General features: G+C 35.6%; 2 protein-coding genes across 3 annotated transcripts in view; one reads left to right on the top strand and one right to left on the bottom strand.

The window, feature by feature from the left end:
• The window catches only part of LOC149231521 (uncharacterized), a 261,337-nt gene that overhangs the window by 8,803 nt on the left and 228,760 nt on the right, over window positions 1–23,774 (top strand). Inside the window, exon 1 of one of the 2 annotated variants that reach the window (XM_089379216.1) lies at window positions 10,809–11,505. The exons of the other annotated variant lie outside the window; for it this stretch is intronic. The gene's annotated coding sequence lies outside the window, so the exon portion shown is untranslated. Of the gene's footprint in view, window positions 1–10,808; window positions 11,506–23,774 lie in introns of those variants that run through there. 2 annotated transcript variants of the gene reach the window in all.
• LOC149231522 (uncharacterized) lies at window positions 508–3,465 on the bottom strand. The gene is made up of 2 exons (XM_089381661.1): window positions 1,994–3,465; window positions 508–769 (listed from the first exon to the last, which is right to left on the bottom strand). Exons 1-2 carry the CDS (start codon window positions 3,463–3,465, stop codon window positions 508–510), a joined length of 1,734 nt encoding a protein of 577 aa, XP_089237787.1.

Genomic DNA, 23,774 nt, shown 5'->3' with positions numbered 1-23,774 from the left:
CGCTGTGTCTTTGGCAAACCCAAAACGAAGTCCATGCTCACTGAATCCCATGGTCGACTCGGAATCGGCAATGGCGAATAAAGACCAGTGTTTTGACTATGACCCTTTGCTAGCTGACAAACTCTGCATCTACTCACGTACCTCTGCACATCTCGCTGCAGTTTCGGCCAAAAATAGAAGTGTTGTACTTGAGCAATCGTCTTGTCGATACCAAAGTGTCCAGCCAGTCCCCCACTGTGCTTCTCCTGTATTATATTTTCCCGCATAGAACAGTTGGGTATACACAGTTGTCCCCCTTTAAACAACAGTCCTTCTTGTAGATTATAGTCTAGCCACATGCTATCATTCCTTAACAGAGGGTTTTGGCAGGCTTCATATGCCTCCCCAAATTCGGTATCAGTTTGATACAACTCCTTCAAATGCTCAAAACCCAAGACTTGCATTGTGCTTTCCTGCAGAAGCAATGTTCTTCTGCTCAGTGCATCTGCCACCTTATTCGCTTGGCCACTAATGTGCTTTAGTACGAATGTAAGCTGCATGTTTGTGGTTCAATTTGTGCTGTTGCATAATGTACTGCAAGGCAGAATTATCTGTAAATAAAACAAACTCATCTCCCAGTAGATAATGCCGCCAATGCTTCAACGCTTGTATGATTGCGTAAAATTCTTTGTCGTAGGTTGAGTACTTCTGCCTGCTCTCGTTTAGCTTTTCACTGAAGAAAGCGACCGGTCTGTCCTCCTGACTAAGGACTGCCCCAATGGCTGTCCCACTGGCATCACAACGAACTTGAAAAAGTTTGTTGAAATCTGGCAGTCTCAATATAGGTCTTTCAGTAATCTTTTTTTTCAAAGTTTGAAAACTACTTTCTGCCGCTTCAGTCCAGCGAAAAGGCTGATTTGCCTTCTTGATCGTGTCCAACATAGGTGCGCAAATCTCGCTGAAATTTCTGATAAATTTTCAGTAAAAACTTGCTAGTCCATGGAAACTCCGGACTTCAAATAAACTCTTCGGTGAAGGCCAGCTAACTATAGCTGCCACCTTTTCCGGATCCATTTTTAATTCATTTTCTGCAATAACAAACCCCAAATACACTAGTTCTCGCTGAAAAAAGGTACACTTTTTCAGATTAATCAGCAACTTGTTTTGCTGCAGCTTCCTCAACACACTCTGCAAATGCCTGAAATGCTCCTCTTTAGTCCTGCTAAAAATCAAAATATCATCCAGGTAAACTATCACGAATTTCCCATTAAATTCCTTCAATACCTCATTCATCAAGCGCATGAATGTGCTGGGAGCGTTACTCAATCCAAATGGCATCACCAGTCACTCATATAAGCCTTCGTTTGTCTTGAAAGCTGTCTTCCATTCGTCGCCTTCTCGTATTCGAATCTGGTGATATCCACTCTTCAGGTCAATTTTTGAGAAATAGGCTGCCCCACTCAAACAATCCATCATATTGTCCATCCTTGGTAAGGGAAACCTGTACCTGATAGTAATCTTGTTTATGGCTCTGGAGTCTGTGCACATTCGCCATTCTCCTCCCTTCTTTGGAGCCAAAACAGTCGGTACTGCACAAGGGCTCATACTCTCTCGAATCAACCCTTTATCAAGTAGTTCCTGAACTTGCTTCCTAATTTCCTCATGGTCTTTGGGACTCATACGGTAAGCAGCCTTATTTGGCAAGCTTGCCCCTGGTATAAAGTCAATACAGTGACTAATACCCCTCCTTGGTGGTAATTCATTGGGAAGATCATCCACCACAATGTCCCCAAATTCTTGCAGCAACTGCTGAACCTCCTCAGGCAAGTCTGATAGCTGTGTGTGTAATACTACTGCCTTTGGTCTCCTTATGACAGCAAAATTGATTTCGCTGTCCTCAATCTATTTCACAAACTCCTTTCCTCCTAACAGCAATTCCTTTACTCCACTGGTTTCTGCTGTATTTTCCTCCTTGATGGGTACAAGCGTGTGCTTGATCCCATCTTTAACAAACTTATAGCAATTCTTTTTCCCGTCATGAACTGCACTTCTATCGAACTGCCAAGGGCGTCCCAACAGTAGGTGATAGACATCCATTGGCATGACATCACAAAGGATCTTATCCTTGTACTTACCAATCTGAAATTCTACCTCACATTGTTCGTCGACTAACAGCTGATGTTCTTTCTGCAGCCATGACACTTTGTAGGGCGTAGGGTGCTTCAATTTCTTCAATCCCAACTTTTCTACCATCTCCACCGCCACAAGATTGTCCGTACTCCCACTATCAATAATCAGTTTGCAGCACTTGCCCCGCGACTTGCAAACAGTGCGGAACAAAGCTTTACGTTGATCTGGTTCTGCAATCTCCTTTGCTGGTTTCAACAGCACTTTGTTCAACACCAAAGCTTCACCTGTCTCTGGTGCATTTTCTGCTTCCTGAGGTGTTGTCTCAGCATCCTCTGGCTGAACAACATAAGTTCCTCTTCCGCCTGCTGGTTCAGCTTCAGGACATTCATAAGACTTGTGCCCCCATTTGTGGCAGCGATAGCACTGGACAGCTCCCCTGCCCCGACCATTTCCTCGCCCCCGCTGAGGTGGTCGTCCTCCTCTCGTGCTATTGTCTTTTTCTGTCGCTCCAGCAGATTTAGAGCTGCTGCTTTCTTCACTTGGACCTGTACCTCGGCCTCTTCCAAACACTTTACCCTTTCCCCTGCCAGTTCCACCTCCTCTCCTGGCATTCTGCTTCCGGTTAATCTTTTCTTCTGCCTTCAGCGCAAACTGATAGGCTTCTTCCAATGTCCGGGGTGAAAGGATACCAATTTCATCCAAGATTTCCCCCCTTAAGCCATTCACAAATCTGGCTGTTTTCTCCAGGGTGTCTTCCACATATCCTGCTCGCAAATTTAACTTGTAGAACTCTTCTGTAAATTCTTTTACAGTCATTCCCCTCTGCTTCAAGTTCTGTACCTGCCTGTACAGCATAATCTGATAATCCTGCAGTAAGAATTTCTCTTTCAGTTTGGCCTCCATTCTAGACCATTTCTTTATAGGCTGTTTGTTAAGCCTCCTCCGTTCCGCCTGAACGCTGTCCCACCATAAGGACGCATGTCCCTTCAGTTTGGTGGCGGCGAACTTCACCTGTTTATCCTCGCTGGTTTCCTCGAATTCGAAATATTTGTTGACTTCACTTAGCCAATCCAGCAACACGTCTGCAGACAGACTTCCGTCATAAGTGGACAACTCATGTTTTGGCTTATGACTTGACAGCAAAACCGACTTCAACAGTCTGAATTCTGGTGTCACCCCCTCTAATTCTTCCTCTGGTTCTGCCTCATCTTCGTCACTGTTATCTGCCGGGTTTCTTCTTCCCCCAGCTTCTATTGCTTCTAAACGTTCTCGCAAGACACGGATCTCGTCACGGAGTCCTTCTTCTGCAACCCTCCGGACTCTTCCTCTTCCCCTTCCTCTTCTGCCAACCTCCATCTTCTTTTACTCAAAACCTGCTCTGATACCACTTTTGATGGCCCAGCCCTTTCGTTGACGTGGACACAGTCACGTGACTCACTTCAGGCCCCGTGGTCACTTGTGCGCGGACAAATATCTTTGTGGATTTACCTGGCCCCCAATCCGAGGCTCATTAAGACATATATCTGCCGGTTCTTGGGTGTAGTCACCGGCTCGTCCAGTTAAGGGGTCTTCCCGCCTATGTTAAACCCTAAAGGGTTATCCTTGGCTCATTTTCACTCCGCCATTCTGCCGTTGCCCTCTCTGCGCTTCTGTGGCGATGCTCACTGTTCTGTAAGTCCGACGAACCCTATGCTCTGTCGCTGGTTACAATTCCGATTCAATTGCTAACCCTTCGCCTTCGCTGCGGTCTTCAATGGTTCTGTTCGGAAGTATGTGGTAAGTTGCTTACGTTTTCATGAATTCTGTGTAGGAGTCTTTTCGTTTTTCAATTTCTGAGCTTTAGTTCTGTACAGGTATTCGCGACCACAAAGCTGCCGCTCTTCCGAACTCTTTCCGCCCTCGAGGTAAACTCTTGTGCTATGATTTACCTTACTCTGTTACCTGTTATTGACACTTACAGGTTTTTGTGCATTCTCAGCTTATGGGACTGGGTTCTGTCTCAGCAACCTCCGTCGGCCTGTGGGTAAGTTTACAGTCCCTTCTCACTCGCACCTTGTTGCTCTTTCGTTTTCTTAGATTGATAGTGGTTCTGGTTGATAGCTGGACAAACCTCACGTTGTTTTTATGTGCAGGTTGACCAGGAGACTTGCTCGCGAGGGTTTCGAGTTATGTTGTCTTCATTCCCTTTCAACCCTGGTGCCCTTTGCAACCGGGTAGGGTTTACTCCTGCTCCAGTATGTCTATAGTTTACTCCATTTAGCTGTAGCTGTAGTTTTCTGTTTGCTTAAGTTATTTAGGGTTCGGCCGTGCCCCTTTGCCGGCGTTTACAGTCTCTGTGCTCGGTCCCTTTTGCGTCAGTCTATGGTCTCAATACAACAAGGGTTTGGAACTTTGTAATGTTACGACGATGCCGGGTTTAATACATGGTGCTATGATGTTTGTCGAACTTTCTGTATGTAAAGACTATGAAATGCTTTATTAATAGAAACAGAATGGTTTGATCTGTTACCTCTTCCTTATAAGCTTATATATTTGATTTGTATGTGGCCGTGTTGCTCCTCGTATTTGGCTTGCGGGTTCTGTACTTTACGACTGCAATCTGGGTTTACTTTGATGTCTGTGACGTCCTCTGTTCTTGAAATGCTCTGCAACTCATATGGTGTTAAAGTATGGCCGCCTTACGCTGTCTCGCTTGCGTGTTGGTTCTGGTAATATGGTTTATGGTCTTGACTTAATGCCTGTAACGCTCTTGAATTTATAGTTACAGTATAAAAATTCTTTTTGTCTCAATTCACTTCTAAAAACAACAAATACACAGTAATGCTTATATGCACGATATGGGAAAGATTATTAACAGTAGATTATCTCAGAAAAGATTTCAATATTTCTGTTACAGAGGGTTTTGTATATCGTCTTGCTATTCCTTCTTCTTTCGTTCTGAGGGGAACCAAAAAGTCCCTATTACATCCGTTCTTCTCATTTTTTAAACTACATGAAATATAACTATCTATTGAACTGAATCTGTAACTGTCACTTGCTTCTTTAAACAGAAAGTTAACTAAACAGTTTTTGGTTTCCTAAACTAACAACTAGTAACTTAAATTGTTCTGAAATAAAAAGAAATAAACATTAATTAACAAAAGACAACAACCAGTTTTGATGACCTGTCCATCCACTCTTGGAGTCTTGTCGTGTTCCTGTTTCACCGTGAGTCAGTCAGTGATCTTCTGTCTCCTCGGAGCTGGATGCTCCTGCATCAAAATGTTGTGACTAGCAATTTACCTAAGGTCCCCGCATCATACAACTACAATCCATAATACTAAAAAATGTTGTGACTAGCCTGTGAATGTGTGGGTGGAGTCCAAAGTTTCGAGGATTAATCGAGAATATTGTAATTTTATTTTCTTTATGGCCTATTGTGCGTTTTGCAGTACCTCTTGAAGTAATTGGAATAAATAATGTCTGAATTTGAAGTTCAATGGTAACAGAAAAGCGTAGGGCCTAATTAGATTATGTTCACAAGTGGTCCCGTCCCACCGCCTAAACATTAAATAATTGAATTTTCCAGGGGACACCTTGACTTTATCTACGAGGAAGGAAGGAGGAACCTGCTAAGTAACTCTATGAAAGCAAGAAGAGGAACAAGTGGCAGAGGAATCATTACTTTACAAATTCCCATTGTATGCCCACCAGCTGGCCGTCGCTAGCATCTTGTTTAAATAATTGAATTTTTAAACTCCAGTTGTTGAGATGGGGAAATTTCCAACGACACATTGACTTTATCACCCGCCTTTCTTTTCAAGGGAATACATATAACAATGAAAAATAAATAAATCTACACCTTTCAAGAAATAAATAAAATAATAATAATCACTTCTTTCATAATTAGTTTCGGTTCACTTTGCTCTTATCCACGCAATTTAAATGCAAGTCGTTGAAATGGGGAATTTTCCACGCAACCCCTAACTTTTCTTTTCAAGGGACCCATTCACGTGCAAGTTGCGGGGAGATCTGCGAGGAATAAGAAGCAACCCGCTGGCCGTCGCTGGCATCCGGCAAGAGGAATCATTACTTTACCAGAAGAGGGACAGGTGGCAGAGGAATCATTATTTTACAAATTCTCATTGTGTCACCCACTGGCAGTCGTTGGCATCCTGTTTTGTAGTCTAGATGTAAGCGTCGTGTACTGTGAAATAGGTTTAGGTTTTGACTGTGAAATACAGGAGCATCTCGGACAACCACATAGAGAGACAATAACTTGCTTCTTTTTAACGCAGAAAACCTGTTATCACGGATTATTTTTCTTATTTTATTTTAAATTTATAAATAAAATAAGATATTGAATCGTAAATTAAATGCTAATTTAATTCATGAAAAAATGTTAAGTTATAAAAGATTAGCTTATTTTTATTCTTATTGATCATTTCATAATTCATATTAAATTATTATTAATTAATATTATTGTTTTTTAAATTTAATAATATTTTTTAATTTTTATTTTTGAATATATTATATGATGATAATTAATTTCTATTAAAATTAATGTGGTTTATTGGATTTTAAGAAAGTAAGATATTAATTCTGATTTTTTAATATTTTATTTCTACGATAAAAAAGAAGAGGAAGAAATGTTCCTAAATTACTATAATTTTGCTGACTTAACCAGTCAAGAAGGTTGGTAGGTGTTATGGGAATAATCCAACACTGGGTTTCACTTCAAAACTCATGATAATTGGTTCTTATCTTCGCATTGTTCATTTTCTTATTAGGATTGGTTAAGACACATAATTCTAGTTAGTAAGAGTGGGGTTAATTGCCTCATTATAATATCTCAACTTCTTTTTCCCCTCTAGCTCCTTATCATCCCACAACTTATCTTTAAATTTGGAAGTAATAGTATTTTTAATATTATCCTTATTCTCCAAGATGATGTCCTTTTTTGCAAATTTTTAATTGTTTTTGACAAGCAAATCACTCCTTGACTCACGTGCAATTTTCTTGTCAAATTACATCCTTAATGGTCACTACATAGATAGATCCACCTAAAGGGATCAACTCTCAAATTACATCCTTAATGGTCACTACATAGACAGATCCAGCTAAAGGGATCAACTCTCAAATTACATCATTAATGGTCACTACATAGACAGATCCACCTAAAGGGATCAACTCTCATTGCCTCATTAGCAGAGCCTAACTCTGGGAACATCAAGAATAATTGACCCTGTGAACTCCCATTAGCGAAGTGCTTTAATGATGGAAACTAACCCTTTTTTTTCCTAGAAAAAAACAAGTATTTTCATTTATAAATTGGATTTGAAAAAAAAAAACAACATCATTCTATATATGAAAAAAAACAACATCATTTAAAATGTAATAATTATATTATGTAAAAAACAATATCCACATATACAATGTGAACAATATATAAGAGTAGACAATATAGATTATGAGTATCATTGTTTTTGTGTGAAATGTTTAAAATTTTAAATTTTGATATAACATCAAAAGAATTGTGACTTTACCTTTTGAATATGATTTTTTATTAAGATTAAAATTTTCTTTATGTAGCTTAGCTTTTCTTTGAGATAAAAAAATAAAATAAAAATTATGATTGTAGTAACAATCAAGACCATACTTTTAAACACAAATTAAAATAAAAATAAAAAAATCATGTCCTTTTAAAGAAAAAGGAAGAAAAGTAAAGAAAATAAAAATAATGGTGAAAATAATAGTGTGACTAAAATAAAATATCGTTTTTCTATTAAAAAAAACCAAAATAAGTAAATAGAAATAGTGATTGGAATCATACTCTAAGATTACTTCTTTATTCCATACAGCATCGTCACTTACATACTCCAAACAAATCCTAGAAATTCCATTTACTCAAATTTAAAATTAATATGATATATCATCCCAAAGTTGATGATAAAGTAATATATTTTCAAACATTTCAATTTCTTTCCTTATGCAAATTAAGGAACTCATATTAAACTGCAGGCGTTGGAGGTGTTTCAGGAAAAAAGGAATCATTTTTAAACGATACATACTCCAAAGTCAAGTAGCCAGCAACGGGTGGCAAAATTAGTTTATGTCATTGCAGTCAAAAATTCATTGAAAAGTGAGGGAAGCGTGGCTGTATGTTGTTGTTATTGCAGTCAAGTATTCATAGAAAAGTGAGGAGTGGTTGTATTTTTAATTTTTAATAATGTCTGGTTTGCAATCAAGTATTTATAGAAAATTGAAAAGTAAGGAGTGGTTGTATTTTTAATTTTTAATAATGTCTAGTTTGCAAATTAAGTATTTATAAAAAATTGAAAAGTAATAGCAGATGAATTTTTTATTTTTATTTTTACATTGTATCCCTGTTCAATCAAATATTTATTGAAAAATGAAACTAGTGATACTGAGATCCAGCTTGCAGTCATAGACTTTCTACACGTTTCTCTTTAGCCATCAAGCTCTGATTTATTGAAAACGAGGTGCATAGTAAACCCTCCGAACTTTGAACCAGAATTGCTTTGCGACAAAAGGATGTTAGGGCCTGTAATAATCATTGGTAATAGGTATTATGGGATGACATTTATCATTGGTAATAGGTATTATGGGATGACATTTTTGATAATTACTGGGATGACATTTTTGATTTAATGTTTACATTCAGATTTAATGTCTATATTATTATATATATTAGGAATGGTAACTATATTAAAATTAATGGTAATTATATTAAATTTAATTTAAATAAATTGGATTAGCTCATTCTGATAAGAGGAAAGGAATTCTAAGATATTAAGATATTTATACCATTATATATTTTAATTATTATTTTATATATATATATATATATATATATATATATATATAAATAAAGAAATATATATATATATATATATATAAATATTTAAATTTAATAAATTTTTATTTATACTGATATTAAGATATTTATATCATTATATATTTTAATTATTATTATTAATATATATATATATAAAGAAATATATATATATATATATATATATATATTTTAAATATTTAAATTTAATAAATTTTTATTTATAATAAGTATAAGATATTTATTATAATTAAACACTTAGATATATTATTAAAATATTTATCTAAAAATTCAAGATTAAAATTTTATATGTATTATAATTTAATATATTATATATTATTATTTTTTATGTGTGGGTTACAAACATGCTAGGGTTGGAATTTCAAAATGGACTCACCATTTAAATTTCACCGTTTTCACACCTTCGTGATCTGTCTTCACAATTTTAAAGAAGGATCTTGAAGGTTTTGCAAATTTTTAATTGTATTTGACAAGCAAATCTACGTGCAATTTTCTTGTCAAATTCCATTCTTAATGGTCACTACATAGATAGATCCACCTAAAGGGATCACCTCTCATTGCCTCATTAGCAAAGCCTAACCCTAGGAACATCAAGAATAATTGACCCCGTGAACTCCCATTAGCAAGTGCTTTAATGATGGAAACTAACCCTTTTTTTCTTAGAAAAACAGAAGTATTTTCATTCATAAATTGGATTTGAAGGAAAAACAGCGACATCATTGCGACATCATTCTGTATATGCACCTATAGTCCATTCCTTGGGATTTTCTTCAATCCCACATGAGGTTAATATGTTCAATCAATCAAACAAAAGGCCAACTCACATAACCAAAAAAGGCAGGCATGCCTCACAATGAAAAAACTCTAAAGGGGCCATAAAAAAAAATAGCCCAAAACGACTTCAAAGGGGCCATAAAAAATATCGCCCAAAACTATTAAGGCCCCAACTAAACAAGCATAAAGGCCTCCATGAGTCACCCAATAAAAACTCACAACACAATCACTTAGGTAGGAAATAGTACAAAAGATCAGCGAACTACCCCAACAGAACAAGCATAAAGACCTCCATGTAAAAAGTCACCCAATAAAACCCCACAACACAATCACTTAGGTAGGAAATAGTACAGAAGATCAATGAACGATCATGGTAACAGAGGACCAACATATAAAGAGGCACAAAACAAAGACATTTGTGACAGGAGACAACCACAATTGAGCCTACTCTCTCAACTCCCCGCACACACCCCCAAAAAATGACGCAACCTAAAACAACACCATCCAACCCAAGTATTGGATGCAAATAAAGAGTCACGAGAACTACCAAAGCCCACAAAAAAAAAATCTAAAAAAACCAATCAACAAAAAAAAGAAAATTGTCCAACCCTAGCAAAACTTTCCAAAAACCCTCTATCTAATATTTTTCATTCAATTAAACTAACCCTTAAAATTACATATTATATAATTCTTACCATTTTTAAATAAAAAAATTAATATTAAATATATCCCAATCCAATGCACTTCAACATATTACAAGTTTGGTATGCATTTAACGTTGAATTAATTTCCAACACAAAAATAATACAAATATGTTTTAATTTAAATTAAATAACATGAAATTTGATGAAGAATATAATATATATGAAATATTTTATAAAAAATAAGCTTTTTCATTCCATTAAATTAACCTTTAAAATTACGCATTATATAATTATTAAATTAAAAAAAAATAAAAAATTTAATATTAAATATATCCCAATCAAATGGACTTCAACATATTACAAGTTTGGTATGAATTTAAAGCTGAATTAATTTCCAACGCAAAAATAATACAAATATGTTTTAATTTAAATTAAATAACTTGAAATTTTATGAAGAATATAATATATATGGAATATTTTATAAAATATAAAGCTTGTGTACAGTTGTGGAGAATGTTGATGTGGATGTATTTGGAGTTGAGTAGGTCAGTGGGAATGCCAATGTGTCTGGATTTGGACTTGAACTGCCAATGTGTCTGGATTTGGACTTGAGCCGGTCAGCGGGGAATGCGTTTCCGGGAAGTTTACGGTGACCGAAAGATATGGCCACGTATAAATCACTGTTTCCTATGTCTTGAATTTCAGATTCCTTGAATTAACAATTGGATTTCTAATAAAGGCCGTGAAGAGTACTTCATTTGATTTCATGATCAATGATCCAGAAATATTGGGTATTTCTCTTAACCATTTTCGCTTTGTTTTTGGAGGTTTGGAACAACTTTTCAAGGTATTTCACGAAGGGTATCTGCGTTGAGTTCAGAGAGTCTAGCTAGGGTGAGGCGCACACTGTTTCTGGGTTCCAGAGAATTGCAAATCTAGAACTCAATATCAACCATTTGAGAGCTGCGTTGATTTCAGAGAGTCTAGCTAGGGTGGGGCGCACACTGTTTTTGGGTTGCAGAGAATTGCAGATCTAGAACTCAATATGAACCATTTGGGAGCTGCAACTCTGGGAGAGCATGTCTATGCAGTGGCTAGGCCTATGGTCTGTCTAGAATCCAGGTTAGTTTTCAAAATTTTCACAATCATATAAAAGTTATGGTCTGTCCAGGTTAGTTTTCAAAATTTTCGCAATCATATAAAAGTTATATTATGTTATAACAAGATAGTCCTTGAAGCCCAAGAAAAACACCCGTCACGGGAGAGATGTGAGCAGAAAGAGTGGTAAAATAAGTGCTATGATATTTTACATTCTCTTCAGCATTTGGTTTAGCTAAAGCTTGGTTAACTGGCACAATCTGGTATTCATATAAAAGTTCATAATCACATCAAACCGTTAAACAATTTCATACATATTTTATTCGCGGAAATTAGATGGCCTCAACTAAGACAGGAAAGCCCTACGAATTTATAATAAGAGAGGTGTTGAAAGACACAATCTTTTTCAATTAGTTTTGCAAACGACTATATGATCCCTCCAAACAACGAAGCTGGAAAGAAATTTTGATTATACTAGTTCTTAGAACATTGGACTGGTGATGTTTCAGAGTTTTAAATGGATTTTTAAATTAAGATAAAAATCTAGACATTTTTTTTTCATTTTTATTTGTGACTGAAGAACGGTGAAGATCAATGAAAATGTCTAGAGAATTGAACCCATGAGATTTTTGGGATTTCTGAAGTTTCAGAGTATGACTTTTTGAATCCATGACTTTTCGGATTCCTGAGATTTTAGAGTATGACTTTTCAGATTCATAAGGTTTCAAAGTTTTTAACATAAAGCTTTTTCAAATTAAGATAAAAATCCAGATAATTTTTTGTATTTGAGGTTGAAAGACCGTTAAAATCCGTGAGAATGTCGAAATTACTGAGGGTGTAGGGAAAGTTGAACCCATAAACAAATCCGTGAGAATGTCGAAATTACTGAGGGTGTAGGGAAAGTTGAACCCATAAACTCTTGGACTGGTAATGTTTCAGAGTTTTAAAAGTTTAGCTTTTCAAATTTTGCACGAAAATCAAGATATTTTTATTCTCATGCGGTTGAAGGACTCTGAGATCCGCGAGAGTGGACCAATTGATCTAACCTTATAATTATGTAATATAGAAATTTACAGTTTGTATCACTTCTCAATTTTGACTCTATAATTTGGGTTGTTTCACAACTTTTTTACAACTCAGATGGTTTCAAAATTCAAAATCTTTTTAGGATATTGTCATAATAAAACCCTATTCAATCGTGAAATTTCAACTAAATTTTTTATCAAATTTGTGAACCAATGCATCTCCCTTTATTACAAGATGATTAGGTTATTCAATCGGTACTTGGATCCCTTTATTACACGATTAGGTTATTCCAATATTATTCCGCCCTGACAGTCTAAGACCCAAAAGAAATGGGTTTAATATATACTGGTGTTGCAAATTGGGTGAGCTTCATGACAATGTTTCTTTAAAATTTTTGAAAAAGAAAATCAAATGCTAAATATTTGCTTCCAAACGTTTGGTTTAAACGAACTTTTACTTTTCCTATTACCATTTTCAGGATTCAAAAAAATTATACAAAGCCCTGTCCCGTGTGAATTTCTGTAAAGCTTTTATAATCCGGAAAGTCTAAAAACTAAGAAGAACAAGCATAATATTTTAACAAGAAGCTAATAAGGTCTGTTATTCTACCTTCAAAGCCTCCATAGAAATATGTATGTTAAACAAACTCTGTAGTGACTCTAGCAAGACTTCCTAGGGCTGAAACCAATGCAAAAATAATGTAAGAATGAGCATATGCTGCAATATCTCCAATTCAAAGAAAACGAAAATCATTTTCATGGGAAATACTAATATAGCCACCACCAAAATAAAATATCAAGTGCAGACTAAGTAGCAACATATGATTAAAAAAAATGGACAAAATACTCCCTATATCACTGTGTGGCAGCATACTAGAATAGAATATGAGTGCCTCACGAAACTTGAAAAAAATCTATTCCCCTGAGAAGTCAGAGATCATAAGTGGACATAACATAAGAATCATTCTTTGACAAGGCTATGCATGAGACTGATTCTTCTGGATTTGTGTCACTCATATCATTTGTCATACGGATTCCACTTGTTGACTGCCACAGTTGGGGCGCAGTATTTGCTGTGGCCTGGAAAATGAATTGCCATCATTCAAATGCTTGCAAATTCTTATTAAATGTAGAATTCTAAAACTAAAAACAAATATGACATTAGGACACTTTTAGAGTTGTACCTTGCCAGATGGATTGCAACCATTACACATCCATTTCCAAAGCTTGTGAAAAGCATTTGGAGAAAAGAGCTAGGACAACAACCCCTAAATTAGTATATATTAATCTGGCTACCTATAAAACACATGGAACATTATATCTAGTTCAAGCATAAAAAAATTTCTAGGATACGAAAATATGGTCCAACAACTATGGTATGCAAGAAATTCTTGGTTTTGGAGGTATAAATGAGATCACTAGCAACTTGCCTTTCCAACAGGTAGCGTATCTGGCAACCTAACATACCTACACTAGGTGATATCAATTTATTGTTGAATGGTCACCTTATAGGAGTGTTGAAAGACAACCCTCGATAGGGAAGAAGGTACTAATTTTCTTGAAACTTGATTTGAGATATTCAATTCTGAAATTTTGCAGCAAAGATTAATAAAAAGGAGATGCTAAAGAAGGGACAAGAGTGGAAGGGTTCATTCTATTAGCTTGCAAACAAGCGTAAAGAACATTTCCCTTACCCTTATCATTAGGTATATTCCAAAGGATTGGCCTTATCTAAAATCGTCCTCAAATTTCATTGGTATATTTGTCACATAAAAGTTTTTTCTAAATCAACTGGAAATTACTAGTTGCCTCTCATTTTTCACGTTTTATTCTTGGACACAATTACAGTAAATATGATGCTAGCTAATAGCATTTTGGCATGGGCATAGCTACTATGGCAATGCTTGGTATTGCAGAAAATATTTTGGCAATGGATGTCTTGATGCCAAAGCCGATAATGTTAGGGGGATAATGAGATTGGGAGGAATGTCGTTTGCCTAACACTTAGAGCGGATTCTTCTTTGGAAAACTTCGATGGAACAGAGAACATGGATCTTGACTGCTTCATATAAATTCCAAATTCAATAAGATAATTAGCACTGTGAGAGTGTTCTTCAGGCCTGTTCTGGAGTGTCCAAAAAAACCATATAAGGGGGTGGACATCGCAAGCAAGAGGAAATTCAGGAATGCCTACAGCGAGGACCATGAGGATGTGCAAAGTCCAATACTTCCCAGTCGCAGCTTGGTGAAGCACTGTACAACCGTATACATAAGTATTGGTTTTTGAGATCACAATCCTCTCGATATATAATGGAGAGAAATTGAACGAATTTGGTAGAGACATATCTCATGAATTAGTTTTATTAGTCAATCTACCCAGAAGTTTATAACTTTGGGTGAACGAATTTTCTACAGATATATCTGGTAAATTCGTATTGTTAGTCATTGAACCAAGAAGCTTATAGCTTGCACTTGGCCAGATGGGTAGTAGCGTTGATACAAACATGAATGGAGGTTCAAAAGGAAAAAGCATATCAATGTTGATTATTTTTAAATATTCAAATCCTACAAATGTTTTCATGATGTTGTTAGGCACCTTGGGTTCCACTGGGGAAGGAACTCTGATACCTATTGGAAATTTTGTTATCATTAGTTTGTTACTAAATATTCTTGGAAATGATCCTCATCTATAGAATCCTCATTCAATGCCTAAAATAGACAATCCCATAACTGTAAAGCTATAATAGGTATCGGGTGTAGTTATAACGGATGAATGCCTATCCAGGTGCAATTGATCGGGAACTAGTTAGTTTAGAATGTCTGTCAATGAATGATAGGGAACTACTTTATTGAAGCTTATGTTTCCCCGCTCTCCCCGTTAGGCAAAGTAAAGTTCTCCCCGGGGTGAGAGAGAAAGGATACTATTGAAATAAAGGAAGGAAAGGCCTCCCATTGCCTAGCACTATTATGCTCATTGAGCCACAAGCAAGTAGGCGACATTCGGATTCATTCTCAACCTCCTCTTCCTCCATCTAGCTAACCTTTCTATATTAGTCAGGGAGGCATCCATACTACTGGGATTCATATTGATAGGGCTGAACATACATCCAGAATTCTTGTTACTAACCACCAACTTCTACCAGCTTCTACCGCAAGTAGCCAATAGTGCATAGGCCAAGTAACACCCAAATAAAACAGGCATCCCACTGAAGAAGAATCATAGACTGGTACAGAAATAAAACCAGTGAAGCAAGAGCGATAAGAAAACAGTATATATTAGCAGAGGAAAAGAAAATGTTATGTTCCAAAATGATTACAAAATAAGCAGAAATTTGAAAACCACTACAATACAACACCAATTGAGAAAATGCACCAGGTTTTCGAACAGGTCAACTATATGAAACATAAGTTGTAGAGACATGGAATGAACGAGGCCAAGGAATGAACAAGGCCAAGGTAGGACTGAACAAGACCGAGGTTAAGGAGGGCACGAGGTTGAGGAATGAACAAGGCTGAGGTTAAGGATGGCAGAGTTTTGATAAATGGAACGATGAGACACATGGCCTTCATGTTAGGTCCCACATAACATTTTATGTAGGATGATTAATAGGCTATGTGGAAGCTATAATTTATAAAATTTTCATTTGCATGCACTACACATGCCTCTTGCCTCATTGAGAGGTGTAACCAGAGAATGATTTCCTTGAAGAAACTCAATTGCCAAACACAAACACATAGTTTTCCATTGGATGGACTAGGAAATCTAACTGGGCTCACCACTAGAGGTATAACTAAAGAACTAGTGCCTTCAGAGAAACTCAGCAGCCAAACACAATATTTCACTGCAGTTTCTTTCCTTTTCTTTCCTACAGTAGAAGATTCATTCTAGTTGGCTACAAAGGATCACCGTGTGGGGGCTTTAAGGAGGAAGAAGATGTGCCTACCTTTCTTGGCGCCATTCCAGCTACGACTACAGGTGGAATTTGGCCTCAAGCTTTCAAAATTGCTGATCATTTGAGCTTCTTAGAATCGTACATGTAGTCAGCAGAGCATATTTGATAGTGGAGATGCTCCATTTAGGGTTGACAAATCTCAATAAGGCAGCGATTTTCTTTCTATTGGGTTGACAGATCTCAATAAGGCAGCGATTTTCTTTAGTGTAGCAGAAGATTCATTCTGGTTAGCTACAGAGGATCATTGTGGGGACTTTAAGGAGAAAGAAGATGCGCCTACCTTTCTTGGCACCATTCCAGCTATGACTACAGGTGGAATTTGGCCTCAAGCTTTCAAAATTGTTGATCATTTGAGCTTCCTAGTACATGTAGTCACGAGAGAAGATTTGATAGTGGAGACGCTCCATTTAGGGTTGACAGGTCTCAATAAGGCTAACAAATTTTGGGCTTCCTTCCTCGGACAACGATGTAACAAATTCTGGGCTTCCTTCCTTGGACGGTTAACAAATTCTAGGCTTCCTTCCTCGGATGACGATGTAACAAATTTGGCCTTCCTTCCTCGGAGGACGATGCAAGATCTCATGCCAAACCCAATTCCACACTGCCTACCAAGTTCTCTGTTACAGCTTCTGATTCAGAGCCCAAGACTTTGGGTCACGGTATAGTGATAAAGAAGACTAGAGATGTGTTTAAGTTCGAGCAACTTCCGACTCAGAGCCCGGTTCAATCATGAAGAAGACCACATACGTGTTAACGCCAAGCAGAGTCGAGACAGGATGGAGACCAAGATGTCGGCAAGTTGGAAAGACGAAGATATCCAAAGATTCATATCAAAGAGTTGTTGGCCCATCAGAAAGACCCTTTCGTCCTCTGGCAACCCGAAAATGGTGGGTGACTTTCCTGAGTTTCCTTCCAAAATCATAGGTCTAAATTATAAGTGATAGAAAGGTAGGCTAAGTTGTTTGCAGTTTGTATCAATTGTTGACACAGTTTATTGTGTTGCTTCATAGCTCTCCCTATTGTGCTTCTTCATAACTCTCTTCTGCCCTGGAACCTGGGTTACTGGTTAAGAAGGAAGGCTTTGCATGCAAGTACCCTGGATAATGCGAAGATAGCTCCCGTTCCGTAGATGACACCACATTAACAGGTGGCAACTTTAGCGACACCGCATGAACACGTGGCAACTTTAGCGACTAAGAAATGGCTTATGGAAACTTTATCTTCCCTAACATTTCCAAACTGGGCTAGCATTTAATATTGCTAGACTAACGCTAACATTAGTCTACAGTTTGAAACAATTTTGAAATATGAAAAACACAAACCCAAAATAATATAATATTATCACGCCTTCGCCTCGGGAAGAGGCGAAATAAGACCATGAAAAAAATTATAATATGGTTTGCGGACGACATAGCACATCAACAAGTAAAAACTTACTAAATATTAACACAAACTAATGCTAAGCCATCGAAATCGATTACTATAGTCCCATGCCATTGCCAGATGGCAGGGACTAATAATGTTAATAAAACTAAATGAGACTTATTGAATGAGACTTATCAATAATGCACTGCTTCAACTTAAGTATATTTAGAATAATGTAAGGCTTTGTAATTGTAGGAAGGCTTTGTGTCTTGAAAGGTTCTAAATCAGTGCATATTTGGTTGGTGGATTTTATAAGTTAAAAAGTAGATTGAGAAAAATGTAAGGCTTTGTAGTTTAGGAAGGTTTTGTGTTTTGAAAGCTTTTAAATCAGAGTATATTTGGTTGGTTGATTTTATAAGTTAATAAAAATATGGATGGGCCGAATTTTAAAAATTATAAGGATAATTAATCCAATCTGAAGTATTTAATGAAGAGTTTGCGAGTATTGAAGATTTAATGTTGGAGTATTTTAATTTATGCAACTTAATATTTTTTATAATATAAATTTTTATAATATGATTCTTTATTTTATGGTTATAGATGGAAATGATGATATATTTTTATAGTTTTTTTATATGTATGGATGAAATTCCAAACATTAATCATCTTAAATTTTTAAATCTATGTTTCATTTTTCACATTATAAAATATAATTATGAAATTATAATGCAAATTATCAATTAATAAATGACATCATGTGAATTATGTTTACCTTTTCATATTACGGAATACAAATATAAAATTATCATCTAAATGATCAAATAATAAATAATCATGTAGGTGAGTATCTTGGAAAAAATAAGGCCTATAGATGTATATCAACCACATTTACTAAAGTAATTGTGCTAGTATTATTATTTACCTCAAAATGCATTGGATTAGAATAGTGAATTAATTGCTCGCCAAATCATTGCAATGAAGTTGAATAGTAAAGAAATTACTCTCTCACTAGTGGAGGAGCTTCTAAAGATTGAGAAAAAGCTTCTAAACTATATAATACCTACTAATTTTTAATTTTGTTTCTTTTATATATTTTAAAAATCATTCCTGCAATTTCTAAAAATCAAAAAGGAAATTGTAAACTCCCTATTTTATAATTAATATTATTTTTAAAAAAATTAGCATTAAATTTCATAATTTATCAAACTTTATTTTATTTATCGGTTTATTTTTAAAATTATATAATTAAAATAATAAATTTAAAAAACATAATTATAAATATTTTTTTTTCAAATAATTTTAAAAAACATATTGAACATCTATATTTTTTAACTATTTCAATAGAATTATAGCCAACAACTAAACATAAAGAAATTGTATAGAATATTAACTTGAATAGCCATGCCCATAACTCTAATAATAGATATGTCTAAATCTTTATATAAATGAAAAGTTTAAACAATAAAAAAGTCATTCAAGCCCATCTATGTAAATTAAACTTGAACACCTACTATTTTACAAGTTTGAACAATTAAAAAGCATTCAAGTGTGTTTATGTAAATTAGACTTGCACACATACCCTCTTTAATCTTTTTCTAGATGCAATCCATTGCATCCTCAAGTTCCTCTCTGAACTACAATTCAAGCAAAAAAATTATATAATGCATGCCTCCTATTAAATGAATGTATGTATAATTTATTTATTTATTTTTCTTTTAATTATTATATATATATATATATATATATATATATATATATATATATATATATATATATATAAGATCATGATAAAAAATATAGATATATATCAATATTTATTACTACTTTGGTAAATTAAACTAGTAACATAAATACAAAATTTTATGATGCTTTATATTATTTTCTACTTGAAAGTTCAATAACAAAAAGTTGGAACAATTTATAATACAAAAAACTAGAACTGAACCTAATAACATAATTGAAAACATGAAATTGAAACGTTATTGCATAACATTGCTTTGTTGATCCTCATTCTACAGGGGATGGGCCGATCTTCTGAAGTTTCCAATGAAGCATTCTTAACAAGCAAGCCAAGTTTCGTTCTATTTTAGTTCTCACATTGATGCATTCATTTTGGTCTTTTTGTTGAAATTCTTGCCTATTACAAGGAGAATTTACCACTTTCAGTTTGTTATTTCTTATTTTTTTTTTTGGGGGGGGGGGTGGTGGGGTCTAGGTCCCTCCTGATTGGCATCCCTGGTTATCATTTCTATATGGACCTCTTTCATCCTCCTTCGGTTGCATTCAATTCTTTTTTAGCAAGATTACAAGGTCCAATGTTAAAACTGACTTTAGAGGGAGCTTCTTTTCCTTTAGTAGCAACATTCAAGAGGTTAGAAGTCATAGGGTGTCATTCAACGAACCCATGCCATAGCACACGCATTCATGGCATAGTAAAAAATACCCTTAATTTGACTGCATATTGGAAAATACATCTAAAAATCAAATTATTTAACCCATTACCAATATGAACCCAATACACCTTCCCAATTAAAAAAACCAACTGCATTAAATATTGTAGGCATTGATTTTTTCATTACATTTTATATATCCCGTTATATTTTTTCATTAACTTTCAGCTCTATTTTTTATACATCCTAATAAAAACCCCTTTATCCCCTATAATATACTCAAATATATTATGTCAGTTTCCCCTCAATATATATCCCCCACTATGAATGCACGTGTTATGGTATTACTCCCCAATGAAGCCCCCGTGTAGGAAGTATGCATTCATAAACCATCGCATGGTTTGCTTAGCCTAAGAGGGAATCCTTCATCATGGCAGGCACATCTAAATATACAATTCTCAATATAGAACTCTGATTTTCATATTCTGTTTACTCAATGGTACTTTACATGCACAAGAACAATTTGATGGGTGGACTCTTTTGGTATTATATACTTGATATTTTGGCATTTGAATTTTTCTTTTGGAGCATATTCGTGGTCTCTTGTGGTCTGTCCGCTTAGGCGCCTTAAAGCCTTGTGTTTCTTTCATTGTCTCAACCACAACCTTATCCATCCTCTCAAGTTTACCTGACAATGTAGCTTTCACTGTCTTTGTCACACTCCATGATCTCATGCCTTTCACTTCCTCATTGTCCTCTCATTGCGCCTCTACCAAGTACAACATGACAGAGAGCATAGAGTTATAGAAGCTTAGCTAGCTAGGTGGAAGGGAGTGCTCACGTGCCTTTGCGCTCATAGCGGTAGTAAGCGTTATTAGGATTAGACCTCGAGCTTGCTGACAAGGAATTGAGCAAACAAATGTTGAAGTTGATGCAAACCAAGACGGGTATACTAATGCTGAAATCTTCACTTTGGTGGCTGAATGGGTGCCTAATCATACTCGGGAAGTCGGAACCATGTTTGTGCACCATTGAGCTATATCGAAACATTAAATCTTTACTCAACAAGGTCCTTTTGGAACACAATGAAGCTAAAGTGAGATTGTGTTGTAGCTTAATGAACTCCAACTAGAGCACCACGATATGGTCTTGGAAATAAAGACATAGCCTTGTGCCTAGCAAAAATTGAAGCCCTCTAATACAAGGGCAAAGAATCAACCTTCGAATATTTCCTACTAATTTGATAAAGGTTTCCACTTTATCTAAATCACTCAAGTAACTCTAAATTTTCTAAATTTTTGTTTTTGATCAATTTCTTTCTATATTATTTAAGTATCCATATAACATTACTAACACTGGAAAGTTTGATTACTAAATATTTCATCATAAACCTATAATTTAATATTATCTTTTTAAGATAATAATTAAAATTGAGCATAATTTTTTCCAAAACACATAATAGTACTCTCACTAGATTTTCACTTCATTATTCCATATTTTATTTGTCTAACATTTGTATTTTCTTTCAGTAACAAAATTACGTTTTAATATTCCATAACACAATTAATATTCAAATACCAAATAAATATTTTTATTTTTTCATACTAATACCATAGAGGTTAATACTACATTTATTATGAATCCAATAACACTGAGGCGGGTTATCATGTGACCTCCAGATCTGGGGAACGCGTTCATGGAGATCACAGATGGATCATGGTGTTTTTCTCCGGAATTTGTTGTTTTCTGTGTGTACATTTCATTTTGTATTTATTTTTTTAACAAAAACTTAAAATAAAATTAGATTTTTATTGGTCGTGACCACCGCCCAAATTTTAAATAATTGAATTTTTAAACACTGGTTGAGGTGGTTGAGATGAGGAATTTTCGAGGCAACACCTTGACTTTATTACCAGTTTTTTTTCCACGAAATACATGGAATAATGAGAAATAATTGAATTTTTAAACTAGTGGAAAACTTAAAATTAAATTAAATTCTTATTGGTCCGGCCTAAACTTTGAATAATTGAATTTTTAAATATAGTGGAAAACTAAAAATAAAATTAGATTTTTATTGGTCTCGACCCGCGGCCCAAATTTTAAATAATTGAATTTTAAACCACAGTGTAAAACTAATTGAATTTTTAAAGCCCGGTGGAAAACTAAAAATTAAATTAAATTCTTATTGGTCTCGACCCCCGCCCAAACTTTAAATAATTGAATTTTTAAACATAATGGTTGAGATGAGGAATTTTCGAGGCAACACCTTGAGATGGGAAATTTTCAGGCAACACTTTGACTTTATCATTGACTTTTCTTTTAAGGGAATACATTAAACCATAAAAAAATAAATAAATCTACTTCTTTCCATAAATAAAAAAATATTAATAATCTACCTCTTTCATAATTAGATTCTGTTCACTATGATCTTATTCACGAAATTTAAACACCACTCATTGAGATGGGGATTTTCCACGCAACATCTAACTTTATCGCCGGCTTTTCTTGCAAATTGATGGGGATTTTCCACGCAACATCTAACTTTATCGCCGGCTTTTCTTGCAAATTGCGGGCAGATCTGCCAGGAAGGAAAGAAGGAACAACCTGCTAAGTAACTCTATGAAAGCAATTTGAACACAAGTCGTTGACTTTATTGCCTGCTTTTATTTTCAAAGGACCCATTCACATGCAAATTGCGCATATTCTGCGAGGAAGGAGAGAACCTGCTCAGTAACTCTATGAAAGCAAGAACTGGACAGGTGGCAGGACGATTCATTACTTTACAATTCCCTTTGTGTGCCGATCAGCTGGCCGTCGCTGCCCACTAGCTGACCAAATTCCCATTGTGTGCCGATCAGCTGGCCGTCGCTGCCCACTAGCTGGCCGTCGCTGGCATCCTGTTTTACAGACTAGGTATAAGACAACCCTTATCCCGATTAAAGATTTTCGGGCCCACCTCATCGCCTCCGTTTACATAGACGGACGTTGACTGGTATTACTAAAATATTAGTACTTTCAGAATCGGAAACAGTGCCGTAACTTTCGCACGGTACGAAACCTATGAGAAGGTAACGGGCACAGCGCTATCCACTGCAGAGCATATAATTTAATATTACGGTTAGGCGAACTGAAGCTTCACGTTCCGAACCTGTAAAAAAAATTCAGGTTCGTTTTCGCCGAACTTGAAATTGGAACCTAAAGGCGAATTCGAACCTGGACGAATTTGATCGAACCTGAACGAACCTGACCAATCTGATCGAACTTAATCGCGAACTTCAACGAATTTGTTCAGGTTCGACGGTTTTCGTTAGACGGGTTTGTTGATGGTTTTAGAGGATAACCAGGGGCCGCATACCGCCTTTTAACGATTGTTCCAGCCAAATTATTTTTTATAAACCATTGCTGGCTAGCGTTTTGGCACACATTGTCGGCTGAGCGTTTGTTTGTGCGGCTGTGGCATTTGTGGATTCAGTTTGCGACTTTGGGTTTGCAACTTTGCAGTTGCAGTTGCAGTCAGTTTACTGTTTGACAGTGTTTGAAGGTTTGAAGTTTGAAGACGT

This window comes from Pinus tabuliformis, chromosome J, assembly GCF_031772625.1.
Source record: "Pinus tabuliformis cultivar Carrire ecotype Pingquan chromosome J, CPIR1, whole genome shotgun sequence".
In the NCBI taxonomy this organism is placed as follows: Eukaryota; Viridiplantae; Streptophyta; class Pinopsida; order Pinales; family Pinaceae; genus Pinus; species Pinus tabuliformis.
This window is presented reverse-complemented; position numbering and strand designations above follow the sequence as displayed.

Coding starts and splice junctions, on each gene's coding strand:
- LOC149231522 (XM_089381661.1), bottom strand. CDS start 3,465: ATGGAGGTTGGCAGAAGAGGAAGGGGAAGAGGAAGAGTCCGGAGGGTT. Junction 770..1,993: donor GGGAAAAAGAATTGCTATAA/GTTTGTTAAAGA, acceptor TTGTGATGCCAG/TGGGACAGCCATTGGGGCAG.